The 15,643-nt window shown below is 46.0% G+C and overlaps 1 protein-coding gene across 5 annotated transcripts in view; it reads right to left on the bottom strand.

Moving 5' to 3' along the window:
* Positions 1 to 15,643, bottom strand: part of ASCC1 (activating signal cointegrator 1 complex subunit 1) — a 78,937-nt gene that overhangs the window by 18,344 nt on the left and 44,950 nt on the right. For 2 of the 5 annotated variants that reach the window (XM_077350451.1, XM_077350453.1), the window contains exon 10: positions 3,092 to 3,271. The exons of 1 other annotated variant lie outside the window; for it this stretch is intronic. In XM_077350451.1, the coding sequence (XP_077206566.1) occupies positions 3,107 to 3,271 (165 nt within the window). In that variant the 3' untranslated portion in view covers positions 3,092 to 3,106. Of the gene's footprint in view, positions 1 to 3,091; positions 3,272 to 4,324; positions 4,693 to 14,088; positions 15,393 to 15,643 lie in introns of those variants that run through there. 2 more of the 5 variants (XM_077350456.1, XM_077350454.1) reach the window with 2 other exon arrangements.

The raw sequence follows: 15,643 nt of genomic DNA, 5'->3' as shown, positions 1-15,643 counted from the left end.
CAGTCCTTTCCATTCCTTATGATTTCACAATTCCTACTTGTTCTTAGCCTTTTAAATAGATAAGCTCTGGAACTCAACACATATTTCATTACAAGCGCAATAAAGCATTTATGGGCCTCCTGAGCACGCACGGTTATTATAAAACACGGCCAAAAGTCTAAAAACTAGGCGTCTCATTCCGCAAAATGTATATAATCAGCAATTTACTGAAATTTCTGTAAGTTCAAGTTTATTTTTCCTTCCCTTTCATTTTTGTTAACTCTTTATGGAGGAGTGGTGATCTAACTGAACTTATTAAATTCTCTCATAATAAGGTAAACAAAATTAGGCAACAGAATTTGATACTCATCGAAATGATTGAGGCTGTTAATTCCACGTACATCAGCCTCGCAATCAAACCAGCAGTGCCTTCATTTGCAATAAAGTCTCATCAGAAAGCTACCTTTGCTTCATAAGAATGCGTTATATGTAAGAAGGACGGTCCTCATGAATGCAGAAATCTGTGGAATCAAGACATTAGATATAGCTGGCAGTAGCAGAAAGTACTGTAGGGCAGAGGTAGTCAACCTGTGGTCCTCCAGATGTTCATGAACTACAATTCCCATGAGCCCCTGACAGCAAACTCTGGCAGGGGCTCATGGGAACTGTAGTCCATGGACATCTGGAGGACCACAGGTTGACTACCCCTGCTGTAGGGTTTCCATGGCAAGAGCTGAACAGAGATGATTTGCCCTTGCCTGCCTCTGCACAGGGACCCTGGCATTCCTTAGTGGTCTCCCATCCAAATACTAACCAGGGCCAACCCTGCTTAGCTTCCAAGAACTGGTAAGAACAGGCTACCGTGGGCCATCCAGGTCAGGGTCTGAACTCTGAAGATCCAAGACATTTATTTAAGCATTATGCTCAAAGGAACATGTGATGGAAAGAGGTTTGTTGCTGCCAAAATCTATATCTGACCTGGAAATGCCATCTGACCTGCATTTGGTCCTCAGTGCTCCATTATCTTCAACACTCACTGCTCACAAACTAGTGACCTTCTCCCAGGACCAGAATCCAATTAGCCATGGTTAATGCTGGGGCAACTAGCTAGAGAGACACACACACACACACCCTGCGCGTATTTAGATGCCGTCCTTTTAATCAAAGTTGCAGCCCAGTTAAGAGAGCAATAATGACACCTGTTGAAACATGATGAATTAAAGAAACATCTGCCCGGAGCTCTGCAGCGCACTTTGGTGATGCTCCATTAACGTTACTGCGCTTCGAATGGAGACATGGAGGCCTCCCGGAGTGTAATGTGTTAATGAGCGTTTGATGGCTCCAGAAGTCGTAAAATGGATGCAAAATGGGCCTTACTGATACAGATACTGCAGGTTGTCTAAAGGGCCAGAAAAAGAAGCCGCTTTTCAAGATGCTTTCTGCTATGCCTTTCTGTATTATAAAGCTGGATTTGAGGCCAGCAGGACCTTAGAGACCAGAAATCTTGTCGGTCCCTAAGGTGCTACTGGACTCGAATCCAGCTCTTTTCCTGCAGATCAACACAGCTACCTTCAGACCTGCACTCTAAAGGCTGCATGTAACCCCCATCGCCCTTCAGAAAAGACTGAATTTTTGCGCCCGTAATAGTAGGTGTGAGGCTCCTTCCACACAGGGGATTTACTCTGCTCTGGCTCTCGGGTGGAGTCATAGAATCATAGAATCAAAGAGTTGGAAGGGGCCATACAGGCCATCTAGTCCAACCCCCTGCTCAACGCATGATCAGCCCTAAGCATCCTAAAGCATCCAAGAAAAGTGTGTATCCAACCTTTGCTTGAAGACTGCCAGTGAGGGGGAGCTCACCACCACCTTAGGCAGCCTATTCCACTGCTAAACTACTATGACTGTGAAAAAATGTTCCCTGATATCTAGCCTATATCGTTGTACTTGTAGTTTAAACCCATTACTGCGTGTCCTCTCCTCTGCAGCCAACAGAAACAGCATCCTGCCCTCCTCCAAGTGACAACCTTTCAAATACTTAAAGAGTGAGGTTTTTCAAAGCATCCACACAATGCTGTCCTCTAGTTGTGCTCCAACTGCAGCTCTCTGTGCTTTCCCCAGGTTCGCCCTGATGTTTCCCTAGCCTGCTTTGCTCTGTATCTTCTGGTAAGGTCAGAATCAAAGTGGGTTTATCCCATAGAGTGTGGACAGGAAAGTGCAGATTTCCCTGCCCGCATCCAGCACAAATTTCCTTCTCTATCATCTCACACCTGCCATTCCCCCCCTTTAAAACACCAGAAATAAGTACACTGCTTCAGAATCAGAACACAATATCAATAGGACTACTACTGTTTTTTTTAAACAGCCAAAAATGCCCTCTAGAAGTCCAGCGGTGGGGGGGAATGGGAGGTGTAAGGGGACAGGGAGGGCAGAATAGAGAATCCCACCCCCATGAGGACAATGGGTTGTAAAGGCATTCACAGCCAGAAGGAATTTCACCCTGGGGAAGTAGGCCAGGTATAGCAGGGGAAAGAAATATACTAGTCATCAAGTAGAAATATACTGTCTAGTCATCTTGACCTGAAATCAAAGAGTACTTAGAGACACTGGTGCACATGGCAAGGTGGATGTGCCATCACACAAATCCAAGAGTGCTTTCCGACAAAAAACAAAACACCCTCACTCTGAATGGCTCTTGCAATTATTTGGGCTACCTGAACGCTTTTTCCATTTACACACACATCTGGCTCTCGGTAGCTTTATCACATTTTTCTGGGAGTACCCCAGATCAGGGGTAGTCAACCTGTGGTCCTCCAGATGTTCATGGACTACAATTCCCACGAGCCGCTGCCAGCAAACGCTGGCAGGGGCTCGTGGGAATTGTGGTCCATGAACATCTAAAGGACCACAGGTTGACTACCCCTGCCCCAGATCATTTGCACATCAAGCCATTAGCTTTTATAGATGTCAGCACAATTTGGGCTAGATGGCGAGAAGCCGGGAAGTACCTAGAAAAGAAAAATTCAGAACAGCGCAATTGATGACCCTCTAGCAGGGCTGTGATCGTATAATATATACTGCATTAATTCACAGAGACGCTAGAAAGTCCCATGTCAATGAAACAAAGAGTCTAGATGAATCTTAGATGAATCACTTGCCTTCTCTCATAAATTTTTCCTCTCGGATGCATAATGCACTGGGCCTCTATGGTCCACTGACCGCTGTAAATCACGCTTTCTCTTCTGCCTCTGGAAAAGAGGCCCGGGCGATTGCTGCTGTTCTGGCTGAAGAGATGCTAAGACGGATAGGGATGCCCGAGGGAGGAAGAGGGGAGGAAGGAGTTTACAACGTGTGTTTAGCCGTCAAGGAACGCCCACATCCTTGCAGGAAGAGCAACTACTTCTCGGCTCAGCATCTTTTTAAAAATAATAATAAAACCACACTCCCAGTTGTCCTCAGACCAAGAGTTACATGAGTCTGCCGACACCCTTGTAGGTCTGGTGGGAAATAATCACGGGGCCCTGGCTTCCACTGAGCGCCTTGTTTAATTCTTTCTAGAAACCGCTCTCTGCTTCCCTCCCCCTTTTTTGCCTTATTCAGTCACTTTAACAAAAGAAATTTTCTTCCCAGTCTCTCTTTTGAATTTCCTCATTTCTCACCTTAGATCACTAGACCATATTCAGGAGAAGTGAATAGACCTTTTTTCCCCACTCCGAGATTTGATTTCTATTACTGTATTTATCCAGAGCCATCCAGCCCCTTTAATCTTCCTTTCTCCAGACAATGCAAAAGTTGATCTCGAATCTCTTTTCAGTCCCACAGCCTCCCACCACATCATCGTTCTAATAGTATTTTCATTCCCAGTATGGCAAAAACCTTTAATAATGCAGAGAGCAGAAACGGACACACTATTCTGCGCTGTGCAAAGTAGCATTATACATTTCCAATTAGGCCTTGGAGTCTCCTACACAGAAACTCTTAGTACAGTTTTTCAAAATCTGTATCTTTTACCAATGATGCTTCACATGTTCGTTTTCTTTCATCTCTCTTCCTTTGTTGCCTCTCTCTCTTTTTTTATTAAGCATGAAAGCAATGTTAATTTACAAGTGAACTGTCTTTCTTCAGGAGGAGCAGAGGAAGAACCCATAAATTACAGGGTCTTAAGAGGTGTGGGTATAATACAGGGCATGATCTGTGCTCTTACACACAGTCATGGGAAGACAGGCTCCCTCATTCTCAGGCATTGTTTCCATCAGAACAATGCCTTCTCATGCATCCATTCCCCCCCCCCCATCCCGCTCCCTAAAATCAAAATACAACTTTTCATTTCAGTTTGAAGCACACAGCGGCTGCCAACTGTGAGGCATGCTCCCTTTTTCTCAGTCTTCCACCAGCTTGTTTAGTCCGGCCTACAAACTCTACATGAGAACCACAGAAAACGGAACCTCCTCCTGTCTGGATAGCCTCGATTCTAGGTCAGATTTCTCGGCAACGTCAGAAAGGACCAGAATCAGGAGCAGGCTTTTATGGATGGCGAATCTTTGTGCAAAACCATGAATATTTGCAAGCCGAGTTCCCAATACTGCCAGTGAAGATTTGACAGTGCCTTAAGGTGTCATCCGCAGCACTCGATTCTGGCGGTGGAATTAATCCAAACAATCAAATTGACGGTCAGAGTTCAGCGGTGGTGCAAACAACTCGAAAATCATGCAAGGGCTGCAGATGAAGAAATCATCGTTAAGAAAGCTAAGCTGTGCCAGCTCCTCAATACTGTGACTGCTGCCGAACGCCATAAACACCTCCTCTGTCAGGATGTGGGACCACTAGTAATTAACTCTGCTCAGCATCACATGCGCTGCTGTTGCTCCGATCTATTGTATTTGGACCCAGGCAGCCCCCGTTCCCCCCCTCCCCCCCGTGCACACCCCCCATTTCATTCCACTTTAAATATATGACGATACAAAGAAAAATGGTTTGCTGAAACCGCTGTCTGGAAGGCACCAGGTTGCTCCTATGGAAATCGCAGCAGAGAATCTTGTCACCTTTGTGGACCATGTCTCATTAATTCTTGTTTGCCTCGCAATAAATAACCTTTGCCTCCACCTCCACCTCTCTTTCTCTCCCGCCTGCACAAGACAAATATCTTCCATCTCTTATTAAGCAGCTTTATTTTAACAGTGGGACCTCGAGCAGCAGTTGGCAAAAGGCAAGGCTGACCGTGCCAGGGGTTAAAGGAGCACAGCAGCAGGGAAGGGTTTAGGCTGGGGGCAGAGAGGCTCAGGCGGAGGAGGCACAAGGACCCTCATTTCCTCACCCACGCCCCCCCCCCCGCAACCACAACCTCTCCCCACCAGATAGGCCCGCTAGATATACCACAAGGCAACCTCCAGCCCAGCCCACCCAGCAAGCAATAGTTTATATTAAAGGGTTGGATGGTTAACAGGTCAAACGTTTATAATATTGATAAATGTTACTGAGTTTAATTTGCAAGCCATTTGGGGTGGTGGAAAGCAGGATATAAAAAAAAGCTCTTCTTTTTCTAAATGTGGAGGTTCCATTTAGTCACCAGGGCTAGTCGTCACAGAGCAATATAGGATCCCTGAATCTGTCTAATTCCCTTTTCAACTCCCTATCACTACATCTTCTAGCAGCGAATTAGACATTTTAATCCCTCGCTGTAGTAAAGAAGGATCCCTTTTCTTTTTGTCCTTCTCACACACCCATTTAGACTTTCCAGAATCAACCTTCTACAGATCCTGCTTCGGAACTAAACTCCAAGGGTAACGGGGTGCAAACAAGGACTCCGTTAGCAATTGTTCTACATTTGCGAAATGTGCTTTCTCACAGGTTCTTCAAACCTGCTTGGAAGCAGCATACAGTCTCCGACTCGTGTTGGCATGACGCAGCCAGAAATAAAAGCAGGCAGGGCGGTATTATGTTTTGTATTTGGATACACTTCTAGTCACCAACCTCCCGCACAGAGCTTCTGCTTCACAGTTAAATAGCTGTCTAGTCACTTTCCCCCTGCAAAAACCATAGTCTGTTTTGCTGCTCCTGGCAGTACATAAAAGAATAGCCTTTAGCATGCAAATGTGTCTCCATGCAAAAGTGAAAGGATTATGGTAATGCGATGATTGCCAGTGGTAATCTGACGCCACCCTCTGCTTTATGTAGTGTAATCTAAGGGCACGCTCCCACCTGATCTGCTTAGTCTAACTCTTAGTGGCTTCTCTAAGAGTCTGGTTGGAGGGCACATGATACAGGCCCGATCTTGAAACTAAGCAGGTCTGAGTCTTGTCTGTGCGTGGATGAGAGCCCACCAGAAAATCCTGAGCAGCGTGTCACGAGTTCCATGATGGAAGCAAAACAGGAAATAAACACAGCAAATAAGCTTAATTAATGTGAAATGTATCAGATTTTATCGCCTCTTCCAATGCATAGAAGCAGGTGCTTTACTGCTAGAGAACATGCTAATCTTCGGTCGAGTTTTACTTGATCAAGCAGGCAATATCTGATAAATCAGTAGTTTGCAACTACTAATGCCTGGGTCGACCAAGAAGCCCCCTTTCCCAGAGTGTGGGTTTCCAGATCTACCAAAACATGAACACCCACACACGATATTTTGGTACCATCGAAGGCCAAGATCTTGGTAAATCCCAGATATAATCCCAAACGAACCAGGTCTATACTTCTAAGGCAGGTTTAGACTTCACGATGCAGATTAAATAACTCTGAAGACCTTTCTTCTCTGTCTCACCCTGACATATCCATCCTAAATTCTAACCTTTTTTTAAAAAAAGGTATTCACTAATTTATCTGGCAACAGCCACTCTGGAGCTGTGGGCTGAAACCCGAAAGCGGTAAGCGATTCTCAAGGCCAGGAGGGACGGGGAGGATGGATGGAGCGAGCGGGGGAAGGGGGCTCCGTGACACACGAGGGCACATTAGCATGATGCGTGAGACTGCTGTGAAATGCAGTGTGCTCCTGACCCACGCTAGATATTTATGAATACTAAAATGCAAAATGAAACAGAAACCTTTTCAGTGCTAACTAGTATCAGATTCCTGTGTTTCACTGTGGGGAAGAGAAAAAGCAGCGTGGAGTTAATTTGGACCTGGAGTCTGGTAGGTTTAGAAGTTAGCCCCACTTCAAACAGGTTGAGGATCACTATGACCAGATTGTTCACCGCACAATTCAAAGTGCTGGTTCTTCTCTGGTGGGGGGAAGTGCCGTCAAGTTGCAGCTGACTTATGGAGACCCTGCAAGGTTTTCTAGGCCAGAGAGGAACAGAGGTGGTCTGCCGCTTACGGCCTCTGCGTAGCAACCCTGGACTTCCCTGGTGTCTCCCATCCAGGTACTGACCAGGACCCACCCTGCTTAGCTTCCGAGATCTGATGGACTGGGCCAGCCATGCCTGGGCTGTGCTTACCTACACGGTGCTAAGCAACTCAAGGCAGGGGTCCTTAGGGGACCACCTCTCCCCATAATGTTAAGCTTCTTCCTCCCAAGCAGCACTGAGACTGGCAATAACCAGAGATCAGAATTTTTACAGCGGCCTGACCTTGTCTTTGGAATGCTCTCAAGCCTCAAGTCTCACCTGGTACCTGCTTTACTGCTTCTTAGGTACCAGGCTAAAACATCACTGTTGGCTCAATTGTAGAAGCTGATGTTTTATCCTTTCTTTTAGCTATCCCCCCCCAAATATTGGCCCATATTATTCACCTCTCTGCTGTTTTATGGATTGTTTATTTGCTCCTAAAATGTGTTCATAGTTTTGGCTTTATTGGCTTCTGGCCTTCTACATATAAATCATTTTACTGTTAGTTGTATTGATTGTTCTATAGATGTATTGTTTTAATTTAATTTTTGTTAGCCACGTAGAGCAAATTTCTGGAGAGACCTTATACTAATGTTCTAAACTTTTGGATTTACGTGAGAGCCAGTACAGTGGTTAGAGCAGTGGTCCCCAACCTGCGGGCCGCGGCCCGGCGCCGGGCCGCAAAGGCCATGGCGCCGGGCCGCGGCTCCCTCTCCCCGCCCCCCCCCCCGCAGTAATAAACTTCCCAGGCCGCAAGCTTGCGGCCCGGGAAGCTTCTTACTGCGAGAGGGCGGGGAAAGGGAATCAGGGCCGGGCCACGCCCGCGCGGCCCACGGGTGCGGCCTGCGGGCGCGTCCGGGCGCGGCTTGCGGGCGCGGCCCGATCCGCGGGTGCGGCCGGGTGCGGCTCGCGGGCGCGGCCCGATCCGCGGGCGCGGCCGGGCGCGGCTCGTGGGCGTGGCCCGCGCGGTCCCTGCGGGCGCTGCCCAATGCCCTGCCGGTCCCCAGCCTAATAAAGGTTGGGGACCACTGGGTTAGAGTACTGGACTAAGACCAAGACCGTGTTATAAACCCTGCTCTGCCACAGCAGCTTCCTATGTGAGCTTGCACCAGTCATTTTCTCTCAGACTAGCCTACCTCGAAGGCAGTCATTGGGTTTGTTTGCCTGGTGTGCTAACACCCGATGCGGGACACAACAGGGAGGTTCCAGAACTTTATTACAGTAAGGGGGGATTTGGCAGCAAAGACCGGAGCATTCTGTTAGGAAGGCACCAACAATGCGCTTTTATACAGTATAACAAACAACTTTTTAGACATGCACAGGTGTCTGTCGGCTATCGCATATCTTCTTATCTGTACAAGGATATTTTGGTTAAATGTCAAGGATAAATATATTTCACCCTTATGTGGTATATTTATGGTTCTCTGCAGTCTTAGCAGAAATTATGGCTTGGCGGACGTAGTTCCCTTATCTTCTTACATTGACAGTTTTGCTTAGTTAGCTATGTTCCTACACATTTTGCGAGACAGTCCCACACACCATGTCCCCTTGCCCACTTGGTCACATCCTGCTTTGCTGACCTCGTTGCACAGTAGCTGAAATCACCCCCCAAGTTAAATTTAGCTTATAGATTTTAACTATGAAACTAGCTCAAGCTATGCACTCTTAAGAATTGCTCTACTTTGATCCATCGTGCTATCAGTTGTGAGAATAAAATGGAGAAGCGGGGAACTTTGGAATCCCCTTTCAATCCCCTTTTGGGAGAAAAGCAGGGCATAAATGACGTAAACAAACCAACGGTGAATAAAGTCATTCCTGATCTGAAAAAGAATTCTCTGCAACTGGCCTAACGCGAGCAGCAGAGGACAATCTTTGGCTTCTGCTCCAAAGCATTCCCTTTTTGCTCTGGATAGATGCATTCAGCAGTCAAGGGGTACACCAGGACCCACCGTGCTTAGCTTCCAAGATCTGATGGGACTGGGCTAGCAAAATAAAGCTTAGGATAAGGCAAAATATCAAATTTCCATCTCAAATTGTAAATTTCTCACTAAGCATGAAGTGGTTCTGCTGTATGCTCGAAGACTAACAATGCAACTCTCATACTCTTCTATGGCTTTAGACAGATCTATCTCTGTTCCCCGTCAGTTTGCATTTCACCAGTCTGCCAATTTGATCAATTTAATTGGCATTCACCTAATTTTACTTCATTAAGAAGGAGAATTGCTTTTAAGACTGAACAGCCCACTGCTGATTTTTGAAGCCATATTGACTCTGGTGTATTCCAACAGGAAAAATGAAAAGAAAATATTACATATGGCCCCTTCTATCAATGAATGAATGATTTACTTTAGTAAATTGGAAATTCTCACTCATCTTCCAATACACTAAAAAGCACTCAAATTAAGGCTTTAGTAACATGCAATTTATTTACACTTAGCTGATTAAAAGTCATTTAAATGATCAACAAAATATTTTAATCAGTGGAACATTCTAGTATTGACCTCTCACTTCCTGCTATAATCCTACGCCTACTTTCCTATTTTAAACCCTGCTGGACACAGTGGGATTGACTCCTGGGTAAACATGCCAAAGACTGTCCTGCATTTGTCCTTTCTGTCCCATACTTTTACGCATGGAAAATGCCTGGGTGCTCTGAACCTCAGGTGTTATTTTCACAAACATATTGATGACTGTGGCAGAATCAGTTGACGTTGGGAGACTACAACATTTGCTGATACAGGCCAAAAAAGTACAAGGAGAGTGACTAGGCCCCCAAATAATTTTCTGGGTATGGAACGGATGTAAACAAAAAAAAAAGAGATAAAATTAGTCTTGAGTACAATAATTTGAGGAGGATGCAAAGGAGCTGTTTGTAATGATGTACGCTGGAAATGGCCCGCTGGAGATGCAAAGACTCCCCGAATGACCACTGGTTGTTGATACTCCAGTAGCATGGTAGAACAAAGACTGCAGAGGCGTGGTTTTGTTTGTTTGTTTTTTAAGAATAAAGAAACACAGAGAGCATTTCTACCTTGCTGCTAAAAGGTCTTTTGGCACCTAAACCTGGCATTAACCTCCGTCTGCTTTTGGACTTTACTAATATACTTTAAATCAGTGGTTCTCAACCTTCCTAATGCCGCGACCCTTTAATACAGTTCCTCATGTTGTGATGACTCCCCAATAAAATTATGCAGGTGTTCTTTCACAAAAATTATACCGAAACTGACCCATGGCATGAAGATCCATTGTTCATGATTGTCTATAAATCGGTTTTTTCCGGGGTTTCTCAGTTCAGTTCTGCCTCTTGTCCCGCCAAGCTGTGCTGCTACCTGGAGCGGCTGGCAGGAGACTGTGCTGTGCTGGAGGCATGGCTGGAGCGGCCGTCGGCTGAGTGCAGGTGTCTGCAAGAGGAGCGGCAACAGTGGCGGCGCCCCCCACTCCGGCCAAGCTGCTCACCTTGCCGCAATCCCTGTGAAAGGGTCGTTTGACCCCCAAAGGAGTCCCAACCCCCAAGGTTGAGAACCACTGTTTAAATGGCCACGGAATGGTATTGCCGGATCTCAGAAACTAAGCAGGGTCAGTACCAGGGTGGGGAACCACTGAAGAAGATTGCAGAGGATGGCAACAGCAAATCACTTTTGCTTCTCACTTGCCGTGAAAACCCCTTCCTGGAATTGCCATAAGTAGGTTGTGACTTGACAGCAAATACATACATTGTTGTTCTTGTTGTTGTTAGGTGCAAAGTCGTGTCTGACCCATCGCGACCCCATGGGCAATGATCCTCCAGGCCTTCCTGTCCTCTACCATTCCCGAGAGTCCATTTAAGCTCGCACCGGCTGCTTCAATGACTCCATCCAGCCACCTCATTCTCTGTCATCCCCTTCTTCTTTTGCCCTCGATCACTCCCAGCATTAGGCTCTTCTCCTGGGACTCCTTCCTTCTCATGAGGTTGCCAAAGTATTTGAGTTTCAAAACACATACATAAGGTATGTTAAATACAACTTGTCTATGGATCATGTAGGACCATGTCTCTTTTAGAATTTCATAGTGAGCTCAATTCCTTCTGGTTCTCCCCCGCTCAGTAAAAGGGTCTTGTTCTTAGTGGGCAGGCTCTAGGCCTCAGTTATCAAGAGGCCTGGAAATGAGCCAATGCGGACCGCAAACCCGACCAGCGGGTCTTGTCAACTCCGGCCAGCTCAAAGCTAATGACTAATCAGCAAGCAGCAATTTGAAGCCAGAGCCAAAACTGAAAAAGCCAAAATTTCAGAGGCAAGTGTATACAGTCTATTGCACGTGGACAGGCAGGCAGAATGCCGCTTGTGGGCTATGCTGACAGTAATTGCTGCTGTTTTCATTACCTACTGTTGGGCTTCCTTCTCCAAAGCTAATGATGTTGCGTGGCAAGCAGGAGGAATGTTCTCTGTGAAAGAATGTAACAAATACCTGAAACGGGAGGGGGGAGATAGCCTAGCCCAGCCCTGCAAGGGCAGCAGGAATGTGCCCCTGATCGATGGCCGTTCCTGGCAGGGTGAGTTAGGAGTCATGATTAATTAGTGCCACCGAGTGCTGCTCTGGGTATTTGACAAGGAGGAGAGAAATACCAAGTGACCAGGGAGAGGAATGTGAGCGTGTGCGTGGGGTGTGTGTGTGTTGTAGGTGGGGGGGTTTTGCAGAAGAAGGCATTTCTTTCAGGAGGGCTTGCTCAGAGGCAATCGTTAGCATCCTTCTCATGCATCAAACATTCCGTGGCCCTTTTGGCTGCAACAGTAAAAAATCAATTAAAGATTCTTGAAAAAGGAACAACCCACCAACTGCTCTGCTTCACGTCTCGCACAGCGGCCAGACAAGCAATAGAGCTGGGCGGTAAAGAATAATGCATTTCTCAGCTTAGGCAGGTCTCCTATCAGGGTGCTGTCCGTCAAAACGCAGAGGGGCGAGTGGGGTGTGGTATGACCAGCAGAGGGAGGGCCTCTTATTCTTCGACAAAATGGAAAACAGAACCGGAGACCGGTAAAGTCTTGTGTCTACATGGCACAGTGTTTGTTATGTTCCCTATTTAATTCTTAAGGGCAAGTAGCATACTCGTGGAGTAAAGGACCAATGCTTAGCTTAAAGCAGGCCCAATAAATGCTGATGGGAACTGCTATGAATGGCCGTGCTCGTTCCTTATTGCTGCGATGCACTATAGAACTCGCAAAAAATTAAAATGCATTAAAACCCTAGTTAAAGGACCTACTGCAGCCAGCTCAAATCCTTGCTACCCAAGTCAGCCCCATACAAACAAAGTCTTACAAATCGCTCAAAAGGTTTTTTTGGCTCTGGACTTAGAAGATTCCAGCATGGAGAACAGTCCTGCAATCATAGCACAGCCAGCAAGAAAGTTTTTCTACATAACCTTGCATTTGAAACCTGACTCACAGCCTGTCTCTGCACTAGGCATGTTGTTTGGATTTGCATTTTTAAGGGGTCGAGTTTTTAATCCATTTCCGTACTTAAATTTTTCTTTTGAGACACAGACCCAAATTGCCCCCCCACTTGCCCTGCAGCAAAGGAATCTCCAGAGATCCGTTTTTTAGTTTTTGAAGCAGGGTGTAATGGGGTCTATTTCAGGGCTGTTTGCTGCAGAAATGTATGCATTCTTTTTTTGCGGTGCCCACCATGCTGAGTGCTTGGCACGCCCCTTCTCGTTCTAGATCTTGGGCATCGCCGTCCTCGTTCTTGATCCCCATTTCTTTCTTCTTGTTGTTGCTGTTGCATGGGCACCACACATTTCTCCCCAACGAGGACCCAATGCTCCTTACATTGTTCTCCATTTCATTCCCATAACAACCCTGGGAGGTAAGCTAGGCAGAGACAAAGTTAGTGTCCCAGGGTCACCCAGCTAGCTTCCAGGGCATGAGTAGGGATTCAGATCCCGGGCCTCCCAAATACTAGTCTGGCACTTCTCACTACTATACCACACTGGATCTTTACCTTGGAGTTCTCTCTCTCTCTGTCTCGCTCTCTCTGTCTGTCTGTCTGTCTCTCTGCCTTAAATTACCATCTTCATGCAGATGACAGTCAAGTTTAGCTTCTGCTCCTTCACTGTCTCCATTTGTTCTCTCCAAGATCACTAATTGCTTTTCTGCTATTTCTGCTTGGGTGACTTAGTGACACCTTAAAGTAAACACTGATAGACTTAATTAGCTAAACCAGCTCTTTCCTTTGTTGTCACTCAAGGCAGGCCCAATGGTCGCCTGTCCTTCTTTTGTGATGTGTAGACTCAAGGTGCATCTTTTAAATCCTTTTCATACATTCTGTTGCTAAGTAACTTCTCTTGCCCCCCCCTGCAGTTTAACATCCCTTAAATGTGATTTTGTTCTTTTTATCTACTTCTATGTTTGTTTATGCCCTGCCTTGAAAACTGTGCTTCCTTGTTCACTAGCTTCCCACCTTGAACTTCTTATTTCTTTCATTGATCACATTTTCCTTCCTCCATCCTTCTTCCCACTGGCCGCCAGTAAGTCATGTTCCATATAAACATCTTTGCACCTTCAATGCCTCTTCATGATGTGGCTCCTCCTCAGTTGGCATCTTTCATTCCGTCAACAGCAGCCCAGATCACGCACTATGTTGGCTTCACCCTCTGTTTCTGAGCCCTTGTTTTAGTTCTCCATTTCAGGGGTAGTCAACCTGTGGTCCTCCAGATGTCCATGGACTACAATTCCCATGAGCCCGTCAGCAAATGCTGGCAGGAGCTCATGGGTATTGAAGTCCATGGACATCTGGAGGACCACAGGTTGACTACCCCTGCTTCATTTCACTCGTTCTCGCTCACTTCTCCCAAAATTGCAGTTCTCTTGCCTCAGAATGACTCCTTTAAATATCTGTTCAGCTATTTTCCTGCTTGCTTTTTTGCCTTGTTTACTTTCCTGCCCTGAACAGTTTGCCTGCTGTCATTTTCTGTGTGTGTGTGTGCTTTAAAGCAAGCTGCTTCCATCACCTTGCAATTGTGATCCTATAATTTTTGAAAGTGCGTTGCCCGGAGTTTACATGGGGTAGTCAGATCTCCTTTTCAGTCATCTTCCCCTTTGCCTTTGTTGACTCATCTATATTTAGAGGCGAAGCCTTTGGGCAAGGACGTCATTTGTTTTAATTTTCTGTGAAGCACGCAGGGCGTTCCAGTGCTACAGAGCAGTGAGATGCCATATTTGTACCATTATTTTATAACCGCCACCTACAAAATTATGCAGGGCTTTTCTCCAGATGCCATTCATGGCTGTACAATTATCTTGGGTTATGTGCCTGTCTTCTGAACTCTGACAGGTCCTCCTCTACCTTTTTGCTAAGGCACTACTAGTGGGTTTCCCCTCCCCTTCTCCATTTACGCCTCTGGTTGTCAAAAACACATGGCATGACACAGCTCCATTAACGGAAAACAAATAGCAATGTTTTTACTCTGAAAACAACAGCTTCTTCATCCTGCTAGAGATGAGGTGCCCTGAACTTGAGGAGAACAGGAAAGCAGTGAGCTGAGAAGAGATGATGCCTTCCCAAGCAAGACTCTTTCACATGTCATAGTTACTATTCTAGCTCTTCCAGCCCTGATCTTATTTGTTTATTTAATCTAATCATGCTCAATAGTACTGAGTGCTGAGGAAAAGTCCGGCAGAATCAGTAAGGTCACACTCCCACCGTTTCTTTCCATGCAAGCCTTGCCCATCACGACAACTAAGGCAGGTCCATTTTTGTAAATAAAAGTCCTAAATCCAGACTGACTTATAGATCCAAGTCTCAGGGAAGGAAAACAAGTACAATATTGACACAGGTACAGAAAATCGTGAGAGTCCGAGTCAGAACAAAGACCAACCTTCCTAATCTCAACTTCACTCCCAATTATCTGCATTTGCTGGGTGCAGTCGCAGAGTCCCACTGAAATTGAGGCTCCCACAGAAACGTGACCCTGATTTCAATAAGATATAGCTATGCAGTTATTTCGGGATATACACATCTGTTTTTGTTTGTTCCTACTTCCAACCAATATATTGCTCCTATCTAAGGGTTTCAGCTCCCCTTTTTCTTTGCCGTTTGGCCAAACTGGAGATGGGGCAGTTCCGGCTACAGAGGAAATGGGACAAAAAAGAATGCGTGAGGACACATGTATCTCTAGAACAGGCTTTCTCAACCAGGGTTTCATGACATGTCTTTTATCTCACTGCAATAAGGACATTTCCTTTATCTCACTACAGATTTAGCTCCTTGCACTTTGGCCACAGCTCCTGCGTATTTTTTGCAAATGTAAGAGATTCCAATCAAACTTCAGTGTAATTTGGGCTCCCCCCCCCCAATATATACAGTCGATGTGCTCC

The sequence above is a fragment of the Paroedura picta genome, chromosome 8 (genome assembly GCF_049243985.1).
Source record: "Paroedura picta isolate Pp20150507F chromosome 8, Ppicta_v3.0, whole genome shotgun sequence".
Taxonomy (NCBI): domain Eukaryota; kingdom Metazoa; phylum Chordata; class Lepidosauria; order Squamata; family Gekkonidae; genus Paroedura; species Paroedura picta.
Note: the sequence above shows the minus strand (reverse complement) of the source record. Positions and strands in the feature narration are given on the sequence as shown.